The 15,739-nt window shown below is 44.7% G+C and overlaps 1 protein-coding gene across 4 annotated transcripts in view; it reads left to right on the forward strand.

Moving 5' to 3' along the window:
• The first annotated feature begins 1,858 nt into the window (after window positions 1-1,858).
• NCOA6 (nuclear receptor coactivator 6) overlaps window positions 1,859-15,739 on the forward strand; it is a 44,097-nt gene continuing 30,216 nt past the window's right edge. For 2 of the 4 annotated variants that reach the window (XM_066199174.1, XM_066199177.1), the window contains exons 1-4: window positions 1,859-1,936; window positions 8,627-8,729; window positions 13,937-14,083; window positions 14,187-14,461. In XM_066199174.1, coding sequence (XP_066055271.1) covers window positions 14,227-14,461 — 235 coding nt within the window. In that variant the 5' untranslated portion in view covers window positions 1,859-1,936; window positions 8,627-8,729; window positions 13,937-14,083; window positions 14,187-14,226. Of the gene's footprint in view, window positions 1,937-8,626; window positions 8,730-12,079; window positions 12,252-13,936; window positions 14,084-14,186; window positions 14,462-15,739 lie in introns of those variants that run through there. The other 2 variants (XM_066199176.1, XM_066199175.1) reach the window with 2 other exon arrangements.

Here is a 15,739-nt window from a genome sequence, read left to right on the forward strand (position 1 = left end):
ACTAATGTGCATAATACAGATAAAACCAAGCAAGCCAAGAATCCTGAGGGACAATCTGGCATGACACGCACAGCAACAGGAGTTGGGAAGTTTTTTGGAAGGTTTTGGAAGCAGCACTGTGATGTCTCTGTGCTGGAGGGATGCCTTTTGGGGAAGATGAGGCTGGAGGAGGAAGTTCAGTGCAGCTGGTTTAAGAAGAGTCTCATGAAACAAGGAAAACTTGAAGTCACGTGGGGAAGAAAGGTTAATTCTTGGTACCAAAGATTTTTCTCTCAGCTTCCTTGTGTTTCCAGCCAGTCCCAAAATCCAGGAGCAGAGCTAGGCAAAGCCTGGGAATCATTCACATGAAGGCAAGTGGAAACTCCAAGATGAATTGAATGTTCTTTCCCACCACAGGGACTGATCCCCATCTCTTCTGACCTGACATCCCAGAGGGTTTTGAGGGGCTTTGCCCCTGTCTTGGCACTCTGGAGAAGTGCTGGAATAGCTCCCCAGAGACTGCGGGAGACACAAGACAGCATGAGCAGAACAATCCTTGAGTGAAGGATTCCTCACCCTCTGCCAGCGGGGAGCCTGAGAGCTGCACACGCCGAGGAAAGCGGCAGTCTGCCTGCAGCTCTGCACACACTGACCGGATTTAATGCTCAAGATAAGTCCTATGCTAACCACGATGTTAATTATTTTGTTTTGCTGGGTTTTGTGGAATGCAGTTAGATGTGAATTTATAAAAAGGGTTTTTCTGTATGTTGCAAGCTATAGTGCCCGATGAGATGTGGATTTGTTGTATTTAAAAGGTTTTACAAAATAAAAAAAATAAAAAGAAAAAAAAAAATCCCTTTTTCATGTTTATCCAGCAGTATTCCACATGAAGCCAAAGGTGGCTGTGAGGGCTGGCTCCAGCTGTACACTCTCCTCCTGAAACCCCTCTTCAAGCCGCTGAACCTCAAGCTACTGAATCACACAGGCTTTTGTTGGAATTTTTCCCACAAAGGACTTTTGATTGTTTTCCTACCCAGAAATAGGAATTGCCACACGTGTCGTTTCTTCCCCAGCGCCAGGCAAGAGCTTTCTGCCCACAGCAAAGATGGGCAGGAAAGCAGGCATTTCAGAGGTTTTGTATTAATCATTTCTCCTATTAATAAAGGATGTAGGAAGAGACAAACCAATGGGCTGTGTGCCCTGTGAGGGGCCCTTCAGCTGCGTCCCTGGGTGCTGAGGGGACATTTTAGGGATCTAGCATGGCTCCCCGGGAGTTTTTGGGCTCATGGACCTGTTCATTAAACACAACAGTGGACTTCTTATGAAAATTAAGCATCGTGGCCTTTGCAGAGTCCGTACGAGGTCACTCCCTGGCCTCTTCGCCATCTCCCCACCGGCAAAATGAAAGTATAATTCAGTGATATTCAAAGAGTCTGAAACCTTTGGATGAAACGTCCTGAATTAAAATCCATCCGCTTTAAAAACCTAATTTCCCGGAAATTTCCTATAAAGGCCCCAATTACTATTTTTTTTTTCTTCAGCTTCATCCGGCAGATACTTTGTCCCCATTCCCAGAAGCAGCCGCCACCGCGGGTACCCTGGCGGGGAAGGGGGGGCCACAGCTCTGCCGTGGCGGGGGAGGCCAGCGGGGGTGCCAGTGGAGGGGTCGCGGCGGGGCTGCCGTGTGGCGCCCGCTGCCGCTGTCCCGGCGCTGTCCCCGCGCTGTCCCCGCGCTGTCCCGGCGCTGTCCCCGCGCTGTCCCCGCGCTGTCCCCGCGCTGTCCCCGGGGGTCGCGGTGCCCCCCCCCCCCGCCCCCGCGCGCTGGGGCGCAGGCGCGCGCGGGTCACGTGCGCGGCGCAGGCGGCGGAGCGGCGCTGGAGTCCCGGGCTGCGCGCGACCCCCGCCCCGCGCGCCCCCGCGGCCCCGCGCGCGCCCCCGGCGGCGGCGGCGGGTCCAGGTGAGGGGAGGGCGGGGCGGGGGTCGGGACGCGGCGGCGGCGGCGGCGGCGGCGACAGCGGTGGCGGGGCGGGAGCGGCGGGGCCGGAGCCGGCCCGGGCGGGGCGCAGGCCGAGCCCGTGGCGCGGGGGAAGGGGCGGCGGGGCCTGTCGGAGCGCGGAGCGGTTCCGGGCCCGGGCCGCCGGCGGCGGAGCGGCCGGGCCGGGGACGTTTCGGCGGTGCCGGCGGTGTCGAGGCGCCCGGCAGGAGCCTGTCAGCGCGCGGCGGAGCCGCGGCGTCGGCAGAGCCCGCCCGCGGCCTGCGGCCCCGCAGCGCCCGGCGCGGAGCCGACCCTGCCCGGCCCGCAGTCGGCCTCGGCCGCGCTCCCAGGCCGCGGCTCGGCCCGGCCCCGCCGGCCCGGGAGGGAGCGCGTCCGGGCCGGCAGCGCTGTCAGACCCGGGAGCTGCCCGCCGTCCGGCCGGTGTGTGAGAGCCCGGTCCCTCAGCCCTGACCTCATGCGGGCGGTGACGGCTTTGTGCCGTGTCAGCCGGAGCGCGTTGACGCTTGGCTTTTGTTCCGAGTCCTCGGTGACTCTTAAACCAGTCGGAAAAACGCTCTTCACTCGTCCCTTCCGTGTGATTTCTGCGTTTTTCTAAATTTCAGCTACTTTAAAACCATCTCAGAAAGCTCAGGGGTCTGATTCCTTCCCGCTGCTTTGTGGAATGAAAGGATAGAGCTCTTCTGTGGGTTTGCATCCTGGCAGCAGGTTGGAGCTTCATGAGCTTTGTCTCGCCATAATCCCCTGCTTCCTCATAGACACATTTTTTCTGCTCATTCCCTTCACTGGGAACTGTAGTAAAAGCTTTCTCAGGTTTTACTACAGTAAAATCTCTGTTAGAAGAAAGACCATGCCTCTTGTTGGTTTTAGAATTATTGTGTGTTGCTCTGACTGGTTCTTTAGCTAAAGCACCTTTCAGTATTTCCTGTATGTGAAAACAACCATGAAGAACAAATCTGGCATTTTCCATAAAGGTTACCTAGCGTAGTAACCACAACTCTTGGATTTGGCAGCTCTTTTTGAGTTATAGCAAATGATCCCAGCTTTTCTATGTATCTTGTGGAGCAAGAAACAAAGGTTTTAAGGCTTGTGTTCAGGATGGCGAGGTCTGCGGCCTGGGGACTGCAGCACAGCGCCGAAGTGTTTGCTGGAGATTCTAAGTATCCACTGAGCCGTGTGGCTTCCTCTCAAAGTTACCCTGCTCCAGGAGGAAATGTTTCACAGTAACACTGTGTCCAGGCTCTCCTACGAGAAGAAAGATCAGAACATGGGGGGCAGCGCACCTTCCTGACCTTCGATTGAGAAATTACATTTCTTAGGATTTTAAACCCGAGGAAAGGTCTTCTGTTATGCGTTGGATTTGGGCTGGAAATCTCCCAGCAGCGCTCTCCAGCCATTCTCTCTGGGAGGCCTGTCCTTCTGTAGGATTTGGAGGAAGGAGTTGTTCACAATAGGCTTCCAGGTGATGGAGTAATCTTACATTTTTCGAGTAAAAAAGTAGGTGCTTCTCTAACATAAGAAACAACAGGGTGTAGAGAAGCCAAAGAATTCCAGGTCCTTGTGCATCTGGAAGTGTTGGTGTTTCCATTTTTCAGTGGCTTAAATATTTGAAAATACAGGTTGTGGAGGTGAATTCTGCTGAACAGCTGTAATGCCACTCTTTGTGCTGTCTGAGCACCCCAAAGGTTCCTGCCTTTGTGGGAGATGTTAAATGTTTTAACGTGATAATTAAACCTTAAATTTGCAGTATATTTTGATTTTCTAGTAAAATAGCGATTGCTTTTGGATGGAAGCTGGAGTTACAACCCAATTGCACAGACTCACTAAATTTAATAGATTTGCAGTGGCAAAGGGTTTGCTGCTGAAGGGATTGAAGAGTTAATGTGGCTGTAATTGTTTGCACTGAGAATGGTGAAATTTGGTAGGTCACTAGAGAACCTCTGAAGGGCAGAAGGTGCGATGAGGGCGTCTTTCAAAATCCTGTGGTCTCTGTGGAGAAATGCAAAGCTGTGGTGCAGGAACAGTGTGAGGGGGCAGGGGACCTGCTGGCATGTAGGGCACTGAGCAGCAGGACCTGACCCTCGGTGCTGCAAAAGCTGCGCTCAAGCATAAGCTTTTTCCTTAATGCACAGCTGGAGCAGAAGGAAGGAGAAAGAAAATGTAGGGCTGGGAGAAGATAAGGGCCAGCAGTGGAAGGAGAAATAACTCCAGATGATACCAAGCTGAGGCAGCAGGGAAGATGCTTCATCAGGTGAGGTATTTTCCATCTCCAGGCCAGTCTCTCCATTTCCACCAGCCAGAGAAACAAGTCACCTTTCCTTTTACTGGAGCCATGGATATTTTGTGTTTTGTCTTGACATTGTTACAGACTCTGCTGTCCCCTCTGGAGCAGGTCACTGATGTTCTTCAGCAGAAGCCACCAATTAATTGCAGATAACTGAATGTTTCAGCCAGAGTCAGTGTGTTCCTCCATGGAGAGCTGGAAGTTTAGCTCAAGAGGATGAACATAACATAGATTGTCTTGTGTCCTGGCTAATTAGAGTGATGCTGCTGGAGTTTAAAGTTAATCTAAGCTTTGGATTATGTTGGATGGCAGTGGAAGTTTTCCAGAGGTCCAGGAGCTGGGGATTTTTCTCAGCCAATCAGGAAATCGTTTTACATCATTTTCCATCCAGTGGAGCGGCATCCCACCTCCACGCTGAACAGCACATCAAAAATTGCTGCTGTAGTAATCACAAATAGAAATAAGTACTGAATGGGTCATGTATATGTGAGAACCCTGAGACTGTAGCTCAGTAAATAACCCTTCTTTACGCATTTAGGGGAAAAGAAAGGCAACCAGTGTGTGTCACAGTGCTGTTGGTTTGGGAGCTGGGGTGGATGGAGACACATGTGGGACTCCAAAGCTCGTGAGGGCCATCATCTCCTTGGAACTGTGACCAGTTGTCTGCTTCTCCGGTTGGCGTGAGTGACCTGAGGCATAGCCCTACACAGGGCTTTGGGTTGGATTTGTATGAAAATAGGGAAGTACAGGAGATGAATGATCCCTTGTCTAAATTAATTTGTGTAAACCAATAGTTTGGGACAGGAAGTTGCTTATGCTCAGTTGCATATGTGGGACCCCAAGCTTTAGTCTGATGCATGAAAGCGCGTCGTCTAGTTATTCCACCAAAAGATAAATGCTATCGAATTCTCCATGTCCTATGCAAATCATTTTAATTTTATAATTTTTATTGTTTTGAAAATCAAATGATCTGCCAGGACCACACAGCTGGTGTAAGGTTGTGTTTCTCATTGTGATTTCTGTATGGTGCTCACAGAGACTGAGTTAAGCCTCTGGTCTGCATTTACAGAATCCCAGGATGGTTTGGCTTGGGGGAGACCTTAAAGACCGCCTCGTTCCAATTCCTTGCCATGCATGGCACTGTTTCTTTGAAGGGTTTTTTGGGAGTGCTCTTTCCATCCCTGCAAGAATGCATTGCTCTCCAGTTCCCCCGCATCAACATTTTTCCAGAAGGTCCTAAGCCGCTTACGTGGTTTTTAATGGCAGTAGTGACAATAAATAACACTTGAAATTTGATTTTTCCAAAAGTCCAGAGCAGCGCAAAATAAACTGCAAGTTTTAATACAGTCAGGAATCTCTCAGAATAATCTTGATTTTTACCAAAGCTATACCTACTTCTGTTATATGAAGATTAGTTTTTTGGTCAGGGTAAACAATCTCCTTGATACTGAGTGTCTCCTATCAAATAATTATTTTTAAGCTGTTTTGTTTAGCTTCAATTCTTTCTTAATCATTTATATAATTTCAGAATTTTAAAAGCTTCCCTGAGATTTCCTGGATATTTATTAGATATAAGAATGTAATTTATTAGATGTAAGAAGGAATAATATTGCAGCAGATGCAGTTTTCAGTCAAACCTTAGTTCAGCACTGATGATCACATGAATTTCTGGGCTGGTTATGTTGGTGTTTAGGAAGGCCTGTGAGAATTCGGTGATAAACGAGCACCTGTGGTGTGTGTCAGTCCAGAAAGATCTGGTTGTGGTTAAATTCAGGTTTAAATAAAAAGCTTGTTGTAACACAGAGCATAGATTGCTACTTGGAAAGGCATTTTCTGTAACTTTTGAGGGTGAGGTCAAATACAATCAAGATGCTCCTGATTTGAAATAGCATCTCATTTGGTTTGCTGACTGTGTTGGTGGATCTTTGTAGAAAGTTATGTGCTGCCAAGCTCTGTCAGTATTCACAGTGTGCTTCTTCCAAATGAAGATATCCTTACCATGGGAAATTAGTATCTCAGCTAATGGGAATTGATTGACCAAATATTGTGCTGGGTAGACTGCCACTTCCAAGAGAATTGCTGATTCCCATTTCCCTTGTGCCTGGCAGCTGCCTTGGTTTGTATCTTGGCTGCTGAAGGGTTTAATTTCTACGCAGCTACCTTAGCTACTTATTCTGGAGTTATCACCCTGCTCTTTAGAGCAGTTCTGAGCATCTCAGCAGTCAAATTCTGTTGGAATAAAACCAAATGGCTCAGCTGAGGCATGTCCATTGCAGCTTGGCACGAGTCGTGGGCTTTCAGCAAACCTCATGAAACTTTAACAAACTGAGGTCTCATTAAACCTGCTGTCAGACTACATCAGGATATCACTGCAAAGAGTCATGTGTGTTACAATAAGCTGTAATTTTCTCCTTGTCGGAAATAGTTGGGTTTTACACTTGAGGGCTATGGGAGTGCAGCAGACCAATGTGAGGAGCAGTGGCCAGTTCTGTGTCGGTGTGAGTGAACAAAGCCTGCCTTGCTGAAGACTAACTTGGTTTGTTTTCTTTGTGTTTGGGAAAGCATAAACTCTTAAACAAATTTTTTTCTGTTGCTGGAACACTTCACAAAACTGTTTATGTGATTCCTTGGGGTCTGCTAAGGTGTGTTCTCAGTGTCCAGGTCTGTCAGATAACTCACTTTAGTGAAAGTTGGAGTTAATGAGCCAAGGTTGATTGCTTATTTTCTTTAAGCAAATTTGGTCTCATCCCATGTGCACAATGGGAATGGAGACAGCAGCAGGTTTTTTTTTCTTCTTCCCGTAGCCCAGGCTGACCATCCTCAGTTTCTCACTGGATCTTGCTAGGCAGCCTGTCCTTCCCAGTCCTTCTTTGGAGCAGTTGGGTGTCATGGTGTGGGACACTCAGAAGGGAGAACTGAAGGAACAAAAACCCTTTGGTTCCTTACACCAAGGAGTTCAGAAGATTTTTCTTCCTTCAATTTCCCCACCCTTTAGCCAAAATCACCCTCTCCCTGCTGGGTTAAGGCACAGGTGCTCAGCATGGGGACTGGCTGCTGCACCTTGGAGGCTTCCTTAAAAGTAGCTTTTTCAATGCCTTGCCTTTCCTGTGAAACCTTGGCCTGGCTTTGGAGGTAACCAGCCAGTTTGTTACAGGACTCACCTTTAGGCTGTGGAACATCCTTTTATGAAGAGGGTGAAAAAGTAGAACTAATGCAGTATTTGCTGTAGAATGTGAAAATCTTGTTTAGTTTCGGCTTATACAACAATGCTAAAATTTCCTGTTTCAGATTTTGATTTTGCTCCTCAGCTTGGTGTCTGGTCATAGTATTTAGGCAGGTGCATATAGCTGGAAACAGGTCATTGCTTGTGATTTAGTCATCAGGCCTTTGACTTGATGCTACACTTCTTGAGTTACAATTACTTAGAAATACAAGAAGATACGAGAGGTTGAAAAGTGTTAGACGACCATTAAAGGTGCTGCAAAGCATATATGATGTGATTTAATTCAAAACCTCTTCTCTCTGAGTAGCTGTGTTGGTGTAAAGTGCACAGGCTGCAGCACAATAAGGCTTTTAAAGCAACTTTGCTTTGTTGTCTAGATGGAAGACAACAAATCTCTGCTTTTCGTTCTGAGTCTTTTTCCATTTTCTGCTTCCCCTGTTTGTTTTTGGGCAGTCCCCTTCCCCACTGATGGGCAGGCAAGCACATAAGCAGAAAATCTCCTTGAGAACCACCCCTGGGCTGTGCCTACAAATCCCGTTGATTCGAGGGGTGGTGTTTTGCTGTCCCAAAACCATTTAGCTTTACTGCTGTGTTTTTATGATCCCAGGAGCTGGCGTGCAGCTTGGTGAGCCTGTGACCAGGAGCAGGGGCTAGGAATGGATTCACCTCCCCGTGTTAGCCAGCTGCAGCAGCAGTGTCTGCCTGAGGTGGTCCTGTGGGCTCAGAATGTGCTTCTGGAATGAGCTTAACCTGAGCCAGTTTAGGTGCCTGCTCAGGATGAGCTGAGGGACATCCTGGCTGTGCTGATTTCTCTGTTCTGAAGATTAGTTTAATCTAGATGAGTTTGTCCTAAAACTTAAATAAATACATTATTCTAGATAAAATTTGCCCTGTTTAGAAGAATCGAATGTTATTTCCAGCTAAAGGAAGTATTCCATTTTCTGCCCATAATGAAAAGTTGATTTTTCAGGCTACTGAGGTTTTGCTGTTCAAATCTGAATATAGTAACATGCGCTTTTTACATTGCTGAGGAGAGCGTTTGACTTGGTGCAAAACTGCATATTAAAAATTGAGCTGTTCAGCACTATGTTCAGTATTTGTGTTATTTCACATCATTGCCTGATGAAATGTGATGGTTTTCTTTCAGGATTCCATATCTGGGAGTTGCTGTTTAACCATGTTTGCCACTCTGGAATTACCTGAAGCCCTGTTGCACACCTCAAAATACTGAAGTGGTGAAATTTGTTTTGGTAGGTAAAATAAGCATATGATGAATATGTCGTTTTTATACATTCTCCCCCTTCCTGTCCTCACTGCTGTATGTGTTTGCAAAGGTGGGCTGGTTCTAGAGCTGACTTCCCACTCAGCCATACAGGGTTAGGGGTATTTGCCATCAGATTTGTGGCTGCTCCTCCCAAGGAGAACAGTTGAGATGCTTTAGTGGTGTCATTCATCTAACACCAACGTTCAAAGTTCAAAATTACTGGAACCCTGGCTAAGTTGTTTTAGAGGAAATTTTAGTGCATGTTTAAGTTTATTTTTAGCTATTCTTTAATATTATAACAGCGATTCTTAGCCTTATTTAATCTCTTCGTGTTATATTGATAAATGCCTAGAATTTGTTTAAAAGTTTTGCTGGGTTTTTGTTTTGGTTTTGTTTTCCCCAGAACCATTATATTATTTTAATCTTTGTACCATAGAATGGATGTGGGTGTCTAGGTTTATTCATTGCTCAGGTTTAACAAGCTCCAGGATCACTATGCTGAGCAACAAAGGAAACAGTTGTAGGAGGATAATACACTGTTAACAAATCTCCAGTAGAAACAGTGTTGTGATCAGTGCTCCTGGGGTCTATAGGTGTTGCACTTTAAACATGGCCTGTGTATGTATGCGAGTGCATGTTACAGGTTAAAAGAAAGCCATCCTCTCAGGAGTTTTCTGGCAATGCTAAACCTCCTCTGCTCCCATCATGAAAATCTCTACATATTTTTCTCACTGGCACCTAAAACAAAGGAAGCAGAAAACATTAAAGTGTATTATCCAAGACATCCTCTATTCCTGATATTTTTTGCTATTAAGTCACTTGAAAACCATTTTTCAGTGACAGCAAATGCAGTTTAAAACCTTTAGAAATTACGTTGCTACTGCTATCCCAGACTTTTCCTTCTCACTCTCAATTCTGATTTCCCCAAGGGATTTGGCTGTAGCTTCATGCTTTTCCCTTCCCTGTTGCAGCTTTATATAATGGTCAGTGTGAGGATCAGGACCCTGCTTACTGCCAGCTAGTGCCATCTGCTAGTGAAGGGCATCAATCCATCCTTCCTTCTGTTCTCATCCTTCCCAATCTTTTGTGTAATTTGGAAGAGTACTTTTTGAGATGTACAGCATGATTTTAGTACTTTTTATTTGTTTTGGGAGAGTGCGTGTTCTGGTGTGACATCAGTTGTGAAAGTGTTTATTTTGAATACATTAAAAAGCTTGTAAATCAATAGACTGTGGCAGAAAATCTGGGACAGGTGGCCAGACAAAGCCTTAGTTTGGTTTGTGTGCTCTGTGTAGTGCAATAGATAGGAGAAAGCAAGGCAAGAAATCTCAAATTCTATTTAAGAGACAAAGTGACCTAAATTTGGATCAGTTAAGTGAACCTTGGGGCAGAAATACCAAGATACCAGTTGGGGTTTTTTTCCTTTGTGTTGTTTTTTCACTCCAGGGATCAGCACTTCCAGGTACTCCAGAGACTGCCAGCTTTCTCATATTCAGCTGCTCCTCGCTGAATGACAACTGGCTGTTTCAGATTTTGCTCTAATCCCATCTCTCCTGAGGTCTGGATGGGATTTTCAAAGCCTTGCCCAGCCACGTGGTGCTGGGTTTGTTGTGCAGGCTGCCTGTCAGGCTGTTGGTAGGGACGGCACAGGGCACAACAAAATGCCTTGGGGCTCCTGGTGGTGTGTGTGTTACCCAGCTGTCCATCAGCCTGGGTCTCAACTGTGGCATCCTCTATCCTGTGGGAATTCTTCCTCTGAAGAGTCTCTGGTTTGCACATTTTAGTGGGTCAGTTGTTTTATCCATAAGCTGAGTGTACCTGGGAGCTCCTGGCTCCAGCAGCCCAGGGTGTGCCCTGCATCCTTTGGGTTGGACACTCTGGTCTTCATGGACTGAGCTCTTCCACCCCCTGTCCCCATACAACAATGCAGGTGCATTGTGGTCATTTGTCTGTTATTTGGCTGTTTATCTCCACCTCTCTTACATCAGTTAGATGTTTTTAATAATTAGACTGTACTGAATAAGACCAACTTTATAATAAAGAGGCATAACACAGGTTCTGCTGCTGTAGCCAGTTCCAGTCCAGGTTCGAGGGTAAATGGTTGCCATGTGGTAGCACTAGACTTGCTCCGAGTTTCCAGAAACAATTGTATAATGGGTAATACTAATTTGGAAACTCTAAAGGAAGAGGTGCAGGGACAGGAAGGAGGCCATGTGTGCTTTTGGAAGGAAGGAGGGTGGTCAGAGACCTTCTTGTACTGCCAAGTGAGCATTGGTGCTTGAGTTCCTGAAGTGTGCTGTGTTTGTGCAGAACAGTTCAGGTGTGGTTCTTACTCATCAGAGACCCTTCATAACCTGCTGGGAGTTCTAGTTTACATGGATTGTTGAATGAGCAGTGTTTTACCTGTGTGTGCTTATGCTGAAGGCTTTTTATGTTTGTGTGGAAGAGTGTTGAGGGAAGGTACGTGCTAATTATGGTCAACTGCTTGCTCAGGATTTATGGAAGCCAACCCTATAACCATGAGAACTACAGAAGTTGTTAGGACACTATGCAGCTGGGATTCATTTGCTCTTTGACATGGATGGTGTGCTGTGCACTGCCTGAAAAGGAAAATTTTGCAAATCATCACTTTCTCATGTCATACTCGAGATAAATGATACTGAATATAGGAACGGACTAAATTTCATGTGTTTGAGTGCAGATGAATGTAGCAGAGATCCTTGAGGTGCATGATGTAAAGAAAAATTGCGAAGAGCTGTAGCTGTATGTGTTGATCTGGGAGGTAAAATGTAAAGCTTGGTCTTGGTTTTTTTTTCCTTCACTCACAAAATCCCTGCAGTCCTGTGATTCTCTGAGTCAAGTGAAACAAGGCCTGTGGTCCTTTGGGATTTAGAAAACTCAATTTTTATAGTGTTTACAAAGGGCCATAGCTTCAACAAATCATCCTGTCAGATTTAAGCACATTCAGGTGAGGTTGATGAAATTTGGTCTAAGCTGCAGCATTTTTATGAATTGTTTAAAACCCATGATTTAAGCAATCTGGGGTCTTCTGCTCTTTCATAGGGAAGATGGAGGCTTCAGACATCCCCATTCAGAAAAAAAGATTTGAAATGTTTGTGTTCTTGCAGATAAATTCTTATTTCTTTGGTGTTAGGGATTGTCAGGTGTACTCGTGTTTCTCGCTGCAGGTACAACACCCCATCACCTCTAAGTAGTTGTAGCTTTTCAACATGTACTTTGAGCTGAGATTTCTCTCCCTAAAAAGTTTACTCATGATTTTCTGACAAATAATGTTCTGTGTCATTTTCCTCAAAATGTAGTGCTTATATTTCACAGGATCATTCCTTGCCTCATTCCTTGCACTGAATGGCTGTGTTTGGTCATTAAAAAAGCTATTTGTGTAGGACTCTCAGCTCCTCTCTCCCTGGAGCCAGTGGATGTGGAATGAAAGATGTAGGAATGCAGAAGGAAGAGGACTGCTCTCCTGGTTGGTGTAAAGTCAGCTTGGGTAAGGAAGTTATCTGTCCAAGAAATTGTATGAAAATCAGTTAAAACATCTTTTCACAGATGCTCCTACTAATTGTGATTCTCATTATCTGGGCACCTGACATGAAACTGAGGAGTTTGCCTTAATGGAGGTGCCAAACACTCAGCAGAAATTTAGATAGAAAGCCAAGCCATGAGGGAAAAAAAAAAATAATAATAAAAAAAATTGAATTGTCTCTGTGTTCACCTGGTAATGAATTTTTAAATTTTTTTTTCTCTATTGCCCATCTTAAAGTTTCCATGGGAATAATAAGTTTATGAAAGCACTATGGAAATAGATCAGTACCTGTGAAACATTGAACTTACTTTCTGATGCAGGACTGCAGAAGAGCTTGTGAGACAAAATTTGCTTGGTTTTAAATCTGAGATTTGAGGATGAAGGCTGGTGCTGCAGGATGAGAGAGTAGCTCTCTGTAAAACAGGGGATTATTTCTTAGTGATGTTGGATTGATTGGTGTGGGGTAGGGTTGCAGGGGAGAAAAGCACCCAGTATTTTGTAAATATAGTGACTTTATGTGTAGAGATCTGACCAAAAGCTGAGGGGAGTTTGTGATTTCCAAGTCCCTGATTTTTCCTTTTTAATATTGTCCGTTCAGCAGTGTTGTGTGAGTGTGCACACAGTGCAGAGCTGAATCTGTGCTTGTCTAATATGGTTAGATTGTTTTATTAGAAAAGGCTGTTTTCTGGCCAGTATCTGCAGCTCATCTTTAATCTCAAAGTTATGGTTTTAATTTGTGTTGGGAACTTGATCCTCTGCCAAAACCCCAATCTATATCCCGTTCAAGGGTATGTTGTCCTGAGCTAAACCTTCTGGGCAGGTTGTGCTAAACACCCACAGCTTTGGAGTTATGTGGTCTTGACTGTCCTGGCTGGTGAATGGATTTGATTTTGACAATGGTGGTCAGGAACAGGTCCCTTTTTTGGCTGTTTCTACAGATGGTTTGAGTCTTTTTAGCAGCATTTGCAAAGTGCTGAGTGTTAGAGCAGATGTCTCACCTTGAAAGGATAGTGCCATTGCCCTCATGATGGAGTGGAAAAATGTGTATCTTAACGTTGGTGGTGTCCACTGTAAGTTTAGGGATAATTTTATCACAGATTGTACTTCTGTAACAGCTTAGATTGATGTCATAATGTCAAAATCTAGTGCAAAGTTTAGACATTTTATTAAGCAAAATCCATCAGATGTGGCACTTGACTTACTGAATTCATTCTTATCAGAGCATGATGTGGGGGCATGGTGAGAGTTGTGGGCTGTGACAGGGGGAGCAGATTTCAGGTTGCTACATGCATAAGAAGCTGAAAATACATAAATCTTTACAGATTTTAGGAAAGTAGGCATAGTATGCCTGAGACTTCACTGGGTGTGATAAAAATATTTGTCAAATGCTATACTTCTGGTAAAAATGTGCAGTGGCTTTCATTCTGCTTTGGACATATTGCACCTGCAGACTCTAAAACTAAATTTGGTGGTTCTTCCTATCATTCTGTAATTCAGCTGTTGCTGGGAGTTTTAGTCTCCTGACAGTTAGGCACTGCAGCATTGGTACCAGGTGCTTGCTTGTCCCCTCTGTGATACAGAAATGACTGTAATTCATTTTCCTCTGATTTTTTATTCTCTACCTTCCTATCTACCTGTCTGTCTTTTAGATCAGCTGGAATACTTCTCAAGTCAGCACGATTCTGCCAGGACCCCCTTTCTGTTTGTCCTAGCGGAGGAACAGCTTGGACACTGCCATGGCCACCATTTTCAGCCTCACACAGTTGGTCTCACAGAGCCCAACACTGGGTCACCAGGTGGGTTTTTCTGTCAATGACCAAATGTGCCATTGAAAGCAGCTGTTAATGTCGTTACAAAATTATTATTATATGTATTGTAATTGTCTTTTTCCCTTCCAAGCATCACCTTGACGTCTGACAGGCTCCCATTGTTGGAAACAATGGTTTTGGATGATCTACCTAACTTAAAAGATACATATGCCTCCTTGTACTCCTCAGCTATGGAAGACTTAGAGGTGGATTTTGATTCAGGACTGGAGGAAGATGAACTGAAACAGGAGGCTGCTCCTGGGGATTCTACGATCTTTGTAGCTTTTAAAGGAAATATAAGTGACAGAGACTTTGAGCAGAAGCTGGATACCATACTGGAGAATGTGCCTAGCCTTTTACACATGGGTAATGTACCTTATTGTCACTTTCCAGCTGTCCTTAAAAGGCTTATTTAGGTAGTCAGGGTACTTGCACAAAAAATAGATTATATTGGGTTTGAGCTATTTAGTTTGTAATGATATTTGTTGGAGTTATTCTTAGTGGATTTGTGAGTTGTTCTCAGAAATGCAGAATACAAGTGTCTGCAGTTGTTTTGTTGTTTAAAACTGATTTATTTAGTTCATTCATTTCTCTTTTCCTTCCACATTTTACCTGATTTTATTCTCTTTCATGTCCCTCTATGGCCATGACACATGGCTGTTTTATACAAAAGTGAAACAAGGCTTATTCACACAGGAGATGTGTTTTACTGCCCAAACTGTCCAGTTTAAACTACTGCAGTTCTTCTGAGAATGGGTTCACTTTCCAGTACCTGTGACATTACTGCCCTTTTCCAACCTATCCTACCTGACTGATTGACTGATTTGTGTTGTGGAATGGGTAGTGCCCTGACATTCCCCTGAATGCTCACCCAGCTCTGGGAACAGCTCGGTGGCAAGTCAGTGATAACAGGCTTTTTGGGACATCTTTTACCAGCATGTTTAGATCTGGAAAAAGACATTTGTCCCCTGTCTGAGCATGTTGCAAAAGGTCCTGTGCTGATTACTGCTCAGTTAAGTAGCCTTGCTTGTTTTCTTCAACAGTGTCAAACACCTTTTCAAGAAAACAACACATTACTTCTCAAAAACCAAACTGAATTTCTTTGTCACTTTATTCCATTCTTTCACTTTTGTCCATGTGGTCAGCTGGCATCAGTTTGCTGGGTTCCTGCTGTTCTTGCTCAGAGAGATAAAATTGCTGGGATAAGACAAAAATACAATGAAGAAATATCAGTTTTGAGCTGTATCTTACAAGCAGTTGGAAGGAGATGTAAACTAACAGACCATTACTGGTGTGAAGGGACGTGTGTAATAGCACAGATGAATTGTGTCGTTTTGGATGTGAAATAAATTCAGTCTCTAACTGCACATAGTCATCTTTGTTATATAGAGGCATCTGCATGCTGAATCTGTTACAAACGTTAATGCCAGGATTAATAAATATGATTCAGACCTCAGCTGAGAAAGCAAATTCTTAAAATCAGTGTCAAGTTAATTTGAAAATTATCCATGTGAGAAGTTATTGAAGCTGATTCAGAGCAAAACAGGATATCCTGAATGCGAAGTTAGTGAATAACATGGAGTTATCTTGGCAGATGCAATGTTTGAAAAATGAGAAACTTGGGTACAAATAGATAGAAATACT

Source organism: Chamaea fasciata, unplaced genomic scaffold (assembly GCF_029207755.1).
Source record: "Chamaea fasciata isolate MVZ Bird 193981 ecotype frontalis unplaced genomic scaffold, bChaFas1.0.hap1 SCAF_17, whole genome shotgun sequence".
NCBI classification, from domain to species: domain Eukaryota; kingdom Metazoa; phylum Chordata; class Aves; order Passeriformes; family Sylviidae; genus Chamaea; species Chamaea fasciata.